This window comes from Manis javanica, chromosome 1, assembly GCF_040802235.1.
Source record: "Manis javanica isolate MJ-LG chromosome 1, MJ_LKY, whole genome shotgun sequence".
NCBI classification, from domain to species: domain Eukaryota; kingdom Metazoa; phylum Chordata; class Mammalia; order Pholidota; family Manidae; genus Manis; species Manis javanica.
In genome coordinates, this window is record NC_133156.1 from 1,505,571 (window position 1) to 1,519,284 (window position 13,714).

A 13,714-nucleotide genomic window follows, 5' to 3' on the forward strand; every position below is an offset into this window, starting at 1 on the left:
CTTTGAATGCAAAAATCCAGAAAAAGACCTGGACTAGAAGGAAGCTGTGTGTTTTCCAAAGTAAGCTTTCAGTGTTTAGAATTGTAGTTTTTCTTTTCCCATCTTCCAAAATTTCAATTCTGTAGGCAACTTCAGCTCATCCCACTTAGAAGTTTGACAGTTCAGGTTCTAGTGAGATTCCACTTGGCCCAGAAGATAGCATAGAATTATGTTCTAAACTGTTAAAAGTGCATTGAAGAATGAAGTAGCCCATTTTTCCTTTCATCAATATATAGGAAAGGTCTTTGGAAAAAGAAAAAGTATACAGTGAGAATGTGCATCTTGAAGGAAAAAAGAATGCATGGGGAAAATAATCTCATTTTAGCTCTAGTATAATCTCTCAATTTCTGAGTTCTTGTTATTCTCCCTTTTTTGGTAAAAGAAAAACTGATTAAACATGGTAGTGCAGTGATCTACACCATTTCTTTGGGAACTGAGTATTTTCAGCATGGAACTGCTTTTCCACAATGCTATGGGAAAACAATTCTCTAGATGCTTTTCATATTCTGTTTTTACAACAATGTTGTTTAGACTTGGATTATAGCTTTCTTTCAAATGTTGGTGTGACAGACAAGGAACACAACTCTAAAAATCAATGACATTCTATCTGAATTCTAAATTTATTTTTCTGCTTGTTTTCTAATGTCATAGGCCACTTATCTTCCTCCCCAAATAGATACCCAGTTCCTGTCATCTCACTTGCTGCAAGCGAGCCAGTAGGTATACAAAGACTTCTGCTTAGCAGCCTGAGAAACGTCACTCCGAGCTAAATATGATGCAGCTCCAACCCTTAAAATATTACATGAATGCTGTACTGCAGTAGCAAATGGAGATATCCATGTGATTCAGCCCCAGGTTTGATAAATTATGTACTAATTCTTAACCTTTCAAGAGAAAAATATTTTCCCATAGAGCAAATACACACTAAAATCAACACATTTATCGAGTGACTGTTTCGTACAGGTAATGCATAAAGTGCATCAAGATACACAAAGACATAGCTCCTGTCCTTACAGAATCTGAAATCTATCCTGAAAAATGTGATAGGAAATAATGTGAATACAAACAATAATCCAAGATTTCAATGACGGTTCACAGGATGTAAATGACAGTTAAAAGAAACTGTCATAATTCAGTACAGGATTCACTTCAAAATGAATCAGTAGATACTATATGAGTTAAAAGCAAAAGACAGTTTCTTCATTTTGGGATGAGCATTGAAAAGACTAACTAGGATCTGTAGATCAAAGAATGGATATTCCATGTTGGCCAAGAGACATAAAGAGAACCTTCTAGAAGTGGCTATGGTGGAAGCTGAGATGTGAGGGTCATAGAACACTTCAGGTAATTCCAACTGCTCACCTTCCACTCTTTCTACCTGCTGACCTCTTTTGGTTAAAATGAAGAAACTAGTGAGAATGTCTTTATTTAGCAAAGGAGTCAATATTTTTTGGTATAACTGGGTGTACCAGAACTAAAATAAGTTTTTTTAGAATAGCAAGGTGCATAAAATAGCAAAACCACTTGCTGCCATTAAAGTTGCCTTAATTATACGCACTAGTTGCTCAGTATAATAAATACACACACTTATAGCAAAGGAAGCAGTCCCAAAGTCAGAACAACTTGGTTGCCTATAATATCTGCTCACAAGTACCATTTCCCATCTGCCCCACCAAGAAATGTCACAACTGTTGCTAAGAATGTGTTAAGCAGCAATCTGGCAGAAAGCCAGTCACACCGTGGTTAATTGGTTGTGGAGTTGCAAGTGGAAAAGTCAGGGATTCCTAAACTCACAGAACTTCTCAACCTTCATGTGCAAGTAAATCACTAGAGGAACCAGTTAAAACACAGATGCTTCCTTTGTCAGTAGGTCTGTGGTGGAGCCTGAGATAAATACTTATTTATTTTGATTACCTATAATGTTCCCCTTCCCACTAGAATGTAAACCTCAGGAGGACAGGAATCTTTTGTTTATTTTCTTCACTGATGTGTCACAAGCACACCTAGAACAGTGTCTGGAACACACTGGATCCATGTGTGTTGAATGGCAGAGTGGCATTACCCATAAACCGCACACTAAGTGGGTGGGGACACCAATTCTGACTTGGAGTGATTAGGCTTGCTCAAGACACATGGCTGATTTCTTAAAACTAAGAAAGGTCTTTAACAGGGACAGAGGCGGCCAGGTGGCTATAGGTGACCCCATGGCCAGAGGTTTATTCTAGATCATTTTCAGAGGCACCGCCTTCCTCGTTAGGCCCAGCTTGACTTGAGCGCCAGACTTCACCTAACCAAAACTCAGTGGGCTTGAGGACTGGCCTGCATAAACTTCAGCTCCTGATATGGATTCCTGTGACGCTTGCTCGCCACCAGCTGGGCCATTCACTAGGCTGTTCATGGCTATATGGGGCCTCCCTGTCTCACCAAGTCTTCATCCAAATTTCGCATCCTCCCAAACTTTGTGTGGTTTGGCTTAAGACCTGAACTCCCTATTACCCTAGCTATTGACTCTCTGAGCTTTGGCAAAGTTGGAAGAATTAGGCATCAGCTTGGCATCTAGCTCCAAATCAGTGTCACCCTGTGAACTTTGTGGGTCTTTGAGACCTTCCCCAAATGTCACAAGGGTTCTGAGCACTTGCATGGGTATCTACAAGGCCTACATATTACATCATCATAATTAGGGAGGCTGAATTCCTTCTCATACCCAGTTAATTTTCTTCTGTGTATTTTATGTTCATTTCCTTTGCCCAATTTTATATCAGGCTGTGCTTCTATATCTTATTGATTTACAGTTTTAAAACATATTCTGTATACTAATTTTTTTCTTCATCTGATCTTTTTTTTATTCTTTTGAAAATTGAACAATCTGAATAAACAGTAGTTATAATACTCCATAATACTTCACTTAGAGATTTCTGAGATATACCAATGCAAATAGCTTCTCATTATGTAACTCACCATTCTATTTTATTTACAGTATTTTCTGTTCAACAGACCACATTAATTTATATATATGTAACTTATCAGTTGGGATGGTGTTTTCTGTATCCTATGAAATCCTTCTGTAATATCAGACTTTGAAGCTATTGTTCTTATGTTTTTGTTCACACTCGGGTCTTTCATGCATCTGGAATTTATTTTTGTATGTGTTATGAGGCAAATGTCTACCATTTTCCATATGTGATGCCAATGTCTAGTGCCATATATGAGGCTTCTACATATGCACACATTTGTTTCTGGGGTCTCCGCTTTGTCTATGTTTCTATCCCTGCACCAACATCACTTTGACTAAATCAGTATGGCTTTAAAACAGGTTTTGATATCAAATCATTCAAGTTTCTACAAATAAGTCTTCCTCACACACACTCCAGGTATTTCTGTATTTTTGTGCTTCTCATATGAATTTTAGGATCAGCTTGTAAAATTCCACACACTCACACAAAACTTACTGGAGTTTGTCTGGAATATTACTGAGTTTTAAAATCAGTTTGGCCAGTGCTGACATTAATACCAAATCTCACCATCTAAAAATGTGGCCTATCTGTCTTTTGATTTGCATCTTATTTTACTTTCTTCAGTGATGGTTTTAAATTGTCTCCATAAGGACTTGAATATCTTTTAGATTTATCCCTAAATACCTTTTAGCTTCTGTTATTGTAAACAAGAGCCCCCCACCCACCGCCTGCCTCCCATAATTACTTAACAATGCTTGGCTGTTGAGGCCAGAAAGCTTCAGGTGTTTGTGGCTGACTCCATTTGTGTCTGGCATTCTGGGGCCCCAGCTCCCCCAAGGCTTTGCTGCAGGCAGCAGGTTAATAAGTTCTTTTCCAGCTTCTTTAGGGAAGTGCAGGAATCAGGGGGTTTCCTGAGATCTGCCCCACTGATCCTTCAGGCCAGGCCTTGTACTATTGACCTCTGAGCCCAGAGATTTCCTCTGGTGAGGCTGGGAAGGTGAGGCTCCCAGAAGGGAAGGGCATCAATCATTTTAGGGGTCCCATTGCACCCAGATTTCATATTACTATTCTCATTTCCAGAGGCTTACAGAGATTAAGCATCTTTCTCAAAGTTAGTAAACGGTGCTCGTTCAAGTCCAAGCCTCCCAGACCTCAAAGTCAGGGCTCTTACCCTTTACTACGCATTTCCTTCCAAACTCTGCCTCTCTGGCAAGGAGCTGAGCCCCGGCCTCCACAGTGCAAACACCGGACTTGAGCAACTGGACCTCCCGGGTGTGTGCAGAGGCCCAGGCTAGACCCTGGGGATGGTGGCTTCCCTGCAACATCACCGCAGCACAGGTCCTGCAGACTCTGCCTGTCCAGAGCTCTCACACTCACGCCCCCCTCTCTCCCTCAGCTGTCACTGCACCCCCATTATTGCTGCAGCCTCCCTGTGGCCCCATTTCCACCATGGCCTCTTACTGTCTCTCTCACAAGGCCACTGTTTTACTACAAAAACCTGATCATATCTCTGCTGTGTTTAAAATGCGGTGCTTCCCACAGCAATTAGAGTAAAACAAACCTCCTTTCTGTGACCTTATTCCTTGGAATCTGGCTTCCGTCGGTTCTGTCTTTATTTCCTACTCCTCCTCTATGCATCTCCCTCCAGCCTCACTGCTCTGTATTCTGCCTCTCCCTGCTCATCACAACCTCAGGGCCTTTGGCCCTGCCACTCTCCCCATCTAGAATGTTCCTTCATCAGATATGTGTATGGTGGAGTCTCTCAGGTTTCAGCCCAAATGCCACGTCTTCAAAGTCCTTCTTACCTCCTCACCCCAAGACAGAGCCCAGCTCCCCAGCCTGCCCCTCCAAGTTGCCCTCCACTGAATCACTTGGTTTTTTGTTTCACAGAATTTATCACCACCTGCCCAGAAAAGAAACCATCTTCCAGTAACCTAGATTTTGGTTACACTTGTTTTTATATTTCTTTATGTCACAACCTCACAGAATGTTTGTCTGTAGGGGGAGGGAGTTTTTTGTTTTGTTTTTAATTGTGATAAAACATTCCTAACATAAATTAGACCACTCTAATCATTTATAAGTGTATGATTATGTGGCATTAATAACATTCACAATGTTGTCCAACCAACACCATCATACATGTTAAGAATTGTTCTTTTTTCATCTTTCAAAAAACTCTGTACCTCTTAAACTCAATAACTCATGTGCCCCCACCCAGCCCCCAGTAACCTCTTTTCTTTCTGTCCTATAAATTTGACGTCTCTAAGGTTACCTCATCTAAGTGCAATCATACTACGTTTGTCCTTTTATGTTTGGCTTGTTTCACTCAGCATGTTTTCAAGGTTCATGCATGTTGTAGCACGTATTTGAATTTCCTTCCTTTTTATGTCCAAATAATATTTATTGTATGTATATACATTTGGTTTATTCATTCATCTCTCAGTGGAGGTTTGGGCTGTTTTCTTCTTTTGGCCTTAGTGAATAATGTTGCTATTGTGCTAATTTCTAGAATGTCTTTATTGTCTGTCTCTCCTCCCTTGAATGGAAGCTCCGGAAGGGCAGAGGCTGTTTAAATAGAACAGTGCCTGGCCTCTGGCAGGAAGAGTGCAAGACGAGTGGAACGTTGTCAGCAAAGTGTAACATTGTAACTCAGTACTCACACTTGAAGAATATAAATCACTGACTCCCTTCTTTCATGGGTGGGCAGCATTCTCAGCTGGGTGACTGCAGGAGGGTTCTGTCCAAGCTCTGGCCTCCTTGCCTCTGTTCTTGCTCTTGATCAACCCACGCCTCCTGCTTCCGCAAGAAGGGTGTCTTTAAAACACAAATCCGATCACAACTGTCTTCTTGAGTGACTCCCCATTGTTCTTGCAAGTCCAGACTCCATTCCAGACAGGGATTCTGAGGACCTGGGGAATAGGCTGGGCTTACCTATCTGGCTCCAGCTCTACCCCAGCTCTGTGCTCCAGCCAGTGGACCTTCAATGCCTTGACTGTGCTGTGGTGTCTCAAGGCCTTTTGTAGATGCGGGTCCTTTTGCTAGACGTCTGCTGCCTCCTCCTGCATCAGCTGCAGTTTATCCTTTTGATTTGTTTGGACATCACTTGTGGGAGAAGCATTTCCTGTCACTCCAAGTCTGGGTTAATTGCTCCTACTGTGTTTGGTGAAATTGCCTGTTTTTTTTGTTTGTTTTTTGTTTTTGTCTTTGACCTCAGATTGTAAACTCCATGAGGGCAGGAACTATGTCTGTTTACCATTGAATCTCAGTGCCTAGATTGGTGCTGTCACTTAGTAAGAGCTCAATAAATATTTAATGAACAAATGAATGCATTTATAAGGCTTATCAAGTTGAAACAGAATCAGGAATATTATCCCTAATAGATTAGAAAATATCAACCTCATGGTGTCTAGGTGTCCAAACAGAGCCTTTTGAACAAAGGTGGCCCATCTAATGAAAAACATTTTTTTTAACTCAGCTACCTGGATCTCATACATGACAGGCCATCTGTCCTTCAGACCACTGTGACACTCACTGCTACCAGGTGTCACCCAGGTAGGTGGGGATCAATCTGTAATTATAATTGAAGCTTCATGCAATTAACTACTTCATAGTCAAGTTTAATTCCATCGATGTTACATCATGAAACCAGTGGAACTACAAAAAAATAATTGATAGGCAACAAAATAGATATGAAAAAATCCTGGGCAGACTTTTTACCTGGGACAGCCAAGAACTTGGAGAATCGAACCAACTATATGAACACATACTAGGGTAAAATAACATGGTTTGGGCAGAGCTGTTTCATTATAATTAATCAGTGGTTTTAAAAAAGAATCTGTCAGCAGATATCAGACAGATTTAGAGACGCAAAACTGGTCCACGTGCCCACACAACCCAGTGGAGGGAACACTAAATATGGGACCTGAGTCATCTCGCTACTCCCACGGCCACAAACAGCCACACGCAGATTCTTGTCCTGGTGGCCCATGAAAAAAAGCAAGGAAGGGAGGGAGGGACAGAGGGAGGGAAAAGGAAGGGAGGGAGGGACAGAGGGAGGGAGGGAGGGACAGAGGAGGGAAAAGGAAGGGAGGGAGGGACAAAGGGAGGGAGGGAGGGAGGGACAGAGGGAGGGAAAAGGAAGGGAGGGAAGGAGGGAGGGAAGAAGGAAGAAAGCCTCCTGCAGTACCTTTAATTAGGTCCATTTTATGGTGATTTGTCCTGTGACTCGGGAATCACACCAAAGATTCCCTTCCATCAATACTGAGCACAGGTTTTAATTTTTTTATACTAGCACTTGATAAGTACGCCTGCATTGACATTTATAGAAATTTAGAATGTTTATCATCTCAGCTTGTCAGACACATCATTTCATGATACTTAATGATGTTTATCACATGACTCATGGTTATGAAAAATTGAACCCTTGACTCATTTGCAGCCTATCTATAGAGTGGGAATCTGTCATGTGCCACCCCCACCCCCACCCCAAATGATGCTATAGATCAGTGACTGGGAAGATGGGCATTTAGACACGTTAAAATACAGATTCCAAGCCAGGGCCCTGGAGATCCTGAGTCCGCAGACCCCAGCTAGGGCTTTGGGCTCTGCTCTCTAACAAGCCTCCCCAGGCAGGTTTTTATGCAGTGAGTTTGTTGATAGGAACCATCATACAGAGATCAACATGTATTTATGTGGAAGTAACTAAATGAAAACTAAAGGCTATAAAGTAATGTGTATTATAACATAACCTCATTAAAAACTACCTAGGTAGACAGAGAGAAAGACTAACAGGCAAGTACAGAGAAAGCCTGGAAGGATCGATACCACAGTGTGAACAGCAAACTGGGTCAGAATAGAGTGTTTGTCAAAAGATATTTTTGCTCTCTGTATTTTCTAATTTTCCACAATGCATATATATTGCTCTTATACTAACAAAAGGATATTTTTAATTGTAAAATGAGTATCTACTGAGTTCCTAATATGCACTGATCGTTAGGCCTACCAAAGATGAAATCAGGCCACAGTTCCCCCTGTGGCTTCTGGTCCCTCAAGGGACACGGGGCGTTCCCAAGTGCACTGGGACAATGCAGTGCCACCTGGAGGGAGCTCTGTGGAAGCACCCAGGACTCAGCAGCTCCCTGCCCCCAGGCAGCCCAGCTGGAATGCAGGATCTGCCAGCCGCACACCAGAAGCACTGAGCTGGCTGCTCAGAGCTGTAAAAGGCCATGCAAAATACCAGCGCTCCTGGGAATGGAGAATCACTTGCTGTCTTAAAGACATTTGGGGGTTTTTTTCTGTTAAAGAACCACAACGACAATAAACAAAACCGGAACAAACAAAAACAACAAAACGCCAACCCACAACCTTCAGAACAAGGAATTAGCATGAAAAAATAGCATTTATAATTTAGGGCTGGGATCCCCCTGTGGAAGGATGAAGCCGTGTTTGGTATATTGCTGCAAATGCAATTTTTGCCTGCCCTTCCTCCTGGCCAGGCTAGGAGTCTGCTCTCACCTGTCCTCTGCTTAACCAAGTCCTACCTGTCCTTTATAACCAACTAGTTCCTCGTATCCTACAAGCCTCCCCTACCCCTCCCATCCTGAGTACCTCCACCCTTTAAACACACAGTATTTTATCTGATACACATTGGCAAATCTTATATGTTTGGTATGTATTATTTATCCCTTGGATTATTTTCATTATGTGATAACTTCTTGAAGAGAAAACCTTTTTATCTTTAAATAGACTGTCAGGTCACTGGGGGCAGGGAAGGTTTAAAAGACAGTTCTAGGCACAGAGAGAGACATGTAAATACTAGGCACGAAATATATACTTCTAAAAAATTTGTTTAAACAAGAATATTTAGGTTTTTAAAACAGTTTAACATTGAAAGATAAAACCTTCTGGTTAAATGGAAATGATTGTTTATGAATAAATGCCAGTGTAGTTTTCTAACTATCCATACTTAAATTGTTCCCACACTGCTACTTTATCCTGATGAATTCATAGGTTTTATTTTAAATTCAACAGTAGACACATGCTGATCAAATACTCATTCATTTCCTAAATGTATAGCCGATTAGAATTACTGTACACTTAAGCACACATGACTGTCTTTCGGTTGAGGGCAAAGCCAGTCTTGGAAGATAAGAACGTGCTTTCCTTTTTAAAAAAGCTACCTAAGAAGAGACTGCTAAAAAGTCTTTCCTTATATTCAGCATGGGAATAAGAGACCCGCTCTTGGGAAAAATAGTGACCAACAAATGTTTGACTCAGATCATAAAGCTGTGTTGTGTAATTTCCAAAAAACGTGTTCAAGACATGGCAGTGCATTATCTTACAAGCTTTACTTATTTTTTACCAGCAGAGCTAAGAGCAGGCGCACCTACATTGTCACTCCAGCACCCCCTGGTGTCCTATTCGCAGCACGTCATCTTGAGTTCATTATTTGCTATTTCTATGGCTGTTTGCAAAGGAGCTCTTGGGGGAATAATCATTGACGTCTCTGGAGGGGCTGCCTCAGCAAAGAAAAGCAAGTACCTGGATCTTAAAACCGTATGCTGTGCTAATCATGCCCATCCACACTGTTTATCTCTCTCTGGGGAGCAAGTGCCAGCATTGCACGGGTAGGAGTCATTTTCCCATTCTGTAATTTCCTCTTATTTTTTTTTCTTTTGGTCATAGTAGGAAATTACTTTTATAGTGGGGAAAAAACTCACTTCAATAAATGAAAATTCTTGAAGGAAATGTGTTTGCTCAGGGTTTTCTGAAAATACCTGTACAGGAAATTAGGGCAAAGAGAGGGAGTATTTTGTCCCCTTTCCAAATTCCCCCAGTTTGTAACTATAAATCAAACTTTTATTTATGATAACTTCCCCTATGGCCTTTGACTCTCCCTTCACCCTCTAATCTTGAATCCCAAGTGCTAGAAGGAGTTGCCCTCATTTCTGGCTACTGCTGGCCTGTCTTGGTCCTTGTCACAGCTGGGTAACTAACTGACAGTTTATGCAATCATGGTCATCTGCTTAGCAACAGGAAGGGTGGGGCTCAAAACAGAGGGACACTGCCCGACCAGCATTCCGCCACTGTGAAATGAGAAGGAAGAATGGAGAACTGGCTACAGGCCAGATAAAATTATTTTCAATATGATTTGAAACTATTTCCAATACTAAATCCCCAAAGGATTGCTCAGACAGGAAGGGTCCCATATTCTCCTCATAGAGACCTCTGTATTTACAGTCTTAAGGGTACCATGTGATAGGAATGCCATCAACAGTGCTCCAAATGACAAATAAATACAAAGTTCCTTACCCCTGGATCCCTAAATGGGTCAGTGGGCTTTACCTCAGAAGTCTCTTAGGAAAAGGGTGTGGCATAGCTGAGAGTCAGAAAACCTGCTCAGACGGGAGCTCTGGCCGCACAGGTGGGAGCCGGTGACATGGCTAATTCTGCCAGGAACATCCCAGCGCCGTGTCTGGTGTGCTTTTCATTTCACCTTGCGTGAGCAAAAAGGAGGGAAGAATGGGGGAATAATCGAGATGGCCACTAGAGTAGGTCTTAGCACTGCAAGCTTTCCATTTCTGCCACAGTCCTTGAAATTTACAGCTATAATTTCATCAAATGAATGAGAGTCCAGAGGTCATAGGATTCTGTCTCCAAGTCATGTTAAATTCTTCCATGCATCAGATCAGAAGTATATCATATTTACAGTGTCAGCATGGCCTTGCTGATGGGAGCCTTGATCACCAATGCAGAAGAAAGAGGTTTTGGTGAACTGACCTGGCCAGATGACAGTTTTTGTTTTATGTTATTGATTTATTCTTGGGATTTTAGCTAGACCTGCCAAGACCTTACTATGAAATAAAACTGAAAATGTCAATTTCCACTTATGTGCCTGTCCTGTTGCTTTACATTTGTCCATTCATTTGCTCAGTGTGTTTTTTGAGCATCTACCACATGTGCTGTTGCACGCACTGAGGTTACTGTGGGAAACTGGAACGATCAAGGGCCCTGCTCTCAGAGCTTGCAGGATAAGTGGGTGTGTGTTCGCTTGCAGACTCAAACTAATATATAGATAAAGGAGAAAATGTCAGATAGTAACAAATAAATGGGAGATAATGAAGGCACGGTGACATGCCATAGAGCGGCCGCCGTGGATTGAGAGTCACACGAGACAGCTCTGAGGAGGTGAACGAGGCTGGTGAGGATGGAAAGAAGCGTCCAGCAACTCCGAGATAAAGGGCAAGGGCTTCCGGCCCAGAAACAGCACCTGCAAATGCTCTAAGGAAGGAAGCTATGTGGTGGGTTAGAGAACGAAAAGGCAACCAGCACAGTTGGCGGAGCAGACAGGGAAGGGCACTACGAAATGATGCGGGAGAACTAGGAGGGGCCAGACGAGGAAGGGGCTTCGGAAAGGAGGGCAGAGACTGGATCTTACTGCAGGCCAGCCAGATTCCCACTGGAGAATTATACACGGGGGAGGGTGGGTGTGATAAATAATATGTCTGATTTTAAAAGATCACCATGGCTGCTGTGCAGGGAAGGGACTCAAGGGAGCCATGAACGGGAGACAAGGGGAGGCTGCTCCACTAGGTGAGGGTCAGAGGCAACGGCGATTAGGACCGGCATGTTGATAACATGGATGTTGTTGATGGGCTGGGATATGTTTTGGGGATGGGGTTGGCAGGTTGGACTGTGGAGGGTGAAGGCGAGAAGATAACCAAGGATGAGCCCTGGAATGTTTGTCTTGATATTAGATGATAGTGTATCTAATGAAATAGTTGAAGTGGGGGAGAAACAGGTATGCGGTAGAAAACCCATTTTTATTCTGGCCATGTTAGGTCTGAAATGCCTCTGACAGCCCCAAGAGGAAGCATTTAAAATACGAGCTGACTATTCTGAGGAGATGTCGGGAGCAGAGATAGTCTGGGAATTTTCAGCAGAGGGAAATGGAGGAGGTGGCCTCAGAGCATGTGTGGGCAGTGAAGAGGGGCTGCGTGGCTCCCAGTGTCCTGGGACCCCCAGTGTTAGTTGTTGAAGAAGGGAGGAGGAGCCCCCAACGAAGATGGAAGGACAGCAGACAGTGAAGCCCAAGAAAATCAGGAGAATACGGTGTCCAGAGAAAGCAAGTGGGAAGGTCAGCAGAATCAGTTCTCCCAAGTATCTTATTGAGATATGATGAGAAGGGTGACCAATGGGATTGGCAACATCGCTAAGATTGAGAGGATGAGGGTGTCTCCCCCAGAACACAGCAAAGGAGATCACAGTCACACACCTTGAATATCCTAAGCTTAATATTTACCTTTTCTAAATTTTGCATCTTTTCACTACTTATAGCTCATACTTCTTATTTCTATAACCAAACTACTTAAATATGTACTTAAATATTTCTAACCTTATAAACACCTATTGTAATATATACAATGAGAACTGCTTTCATCAATATTTGTTGCCTTTCTTTTTCTCTCCTAATTTACCTTACTTTGTTCAGCATGAAGGGTATTCAATGCCAAAAAAGAGGTAGAATTAAAAACAGTTAATGACTACCCTTAGTAGAGAACTTTTTTTTTCTGAAAAGAAATTTGAAATGATTGGCTAAAATAAAACTTGGTGACTATCTCTGGATTTCAATGATTCAAATCAGACATGATCCCCATTTTATTACAGAAAAACAAGGTCTACCTTATGGAGACTTGCAACTCAATCTTAGTGATGCAAAGGAGACTTGTGTGTCTTGCCCAACAATTCTCACACTTTCCAATTTTTACGTAGATATTGAACAATCTCCACAATCCAAGCCAAGGGAATTTGGATTCATGGAGCCACTGAGTTGACTTGCTAGTGGGGGCTCTCATTCCATTCTCTGAACGCAAGAATACCCTCAGGGGAAATGGGTAAAGACAGCCGAAAGGTGCAAATTTGCAGTTATAAAATAACTAAGTTCTGGGGATGAAGGTACATGTGGTGGCTACAGTTAGCAACACTTTATAATATATTGCAAAGTTGCTAACGGAGAAAATCTGAAAAGAGGTATAGTGATGGATGTGCTAGACACTGAGGTGATCATTTCACAATCTACAGAATCATAGTGTATGCTTGAAATTCATTCTATGTAAACTACATCTCAATTTCAAAAAGCGTTTAGGTGGGAAAAATAAAGTAGACATGCAGGGCCACCCAGCAAACTTTTGTCTGATCTCAGTCATGAATAGTTGTTATTGTTTGTGTGGCAATTATATTTCCCACTGCAGCGACTTTTCCAAGTGCCTAAGCTGGTACTCTGCGAACAGTAGTTAATACAGCTATTCACATTTTTCAGTGGGGACAGAGGGGCCCAAAATTTCTTTTAACCTTAATTTCCATTGAGGCAGAGTCACCCAGTTTGAGCAGGAACATAATATGAGATGGAAATTCAGTTTGAGAGGGAAAAATGAAGGTTAGTTAGCAGAACAGTTCTTAGAAGAAATAATAAAAGATGTGACTCCTGGCTAAGACATCAGAACATTTTCCCAAGTTTTTCTTTATTGCTGTGGACAGAGAACTATTATTCTTTTTTCTTAAAGCACATTCCTTTGGAAAGCTTACTCTAAAATCAGCCTTTACTTTTTATGATATTGTCAGGTCACATCATCATCAGGTAAATAGTACGTGTAAAGTTAGGAGGAATTTGCACTTCCTCAACTGCCATTCTCTAGTAGCAGAAAGTCCACATAACTATGTTT

The 13,714-nt window shown here is 41.9% G+C and overlaps 1 protein-coding gene across 1 annotated transcript in view; it reads left to right on the forward strand.

Annotated features, from left to right (window-relative positions):
- LOC140848537 (uncharacterized) overlaps window positions 1–11,038 on the forward strand; it is a 73,688-nt gene extending 62,650 nt beyond the window's left edge. The window contains exons 3-4 of the mRNA XM_073232561.1: window positions 6,469–6,545; window positions 9,361–11,038. Of these exons, the coding sequence (XP_073088662.1) occupies window positions 6,469–6,545; window positions 9,361–9,623 (340 nt within the window). The 3' untranslated portion in view covers window positions 9,624–11,038. The remainder of the gene's footprint in view (window positions 1–6,468; window positions 6,546–9,360) is intronic.
- Window positions 11,039–13,714: the final 2,676 nt, after the last annotated feature.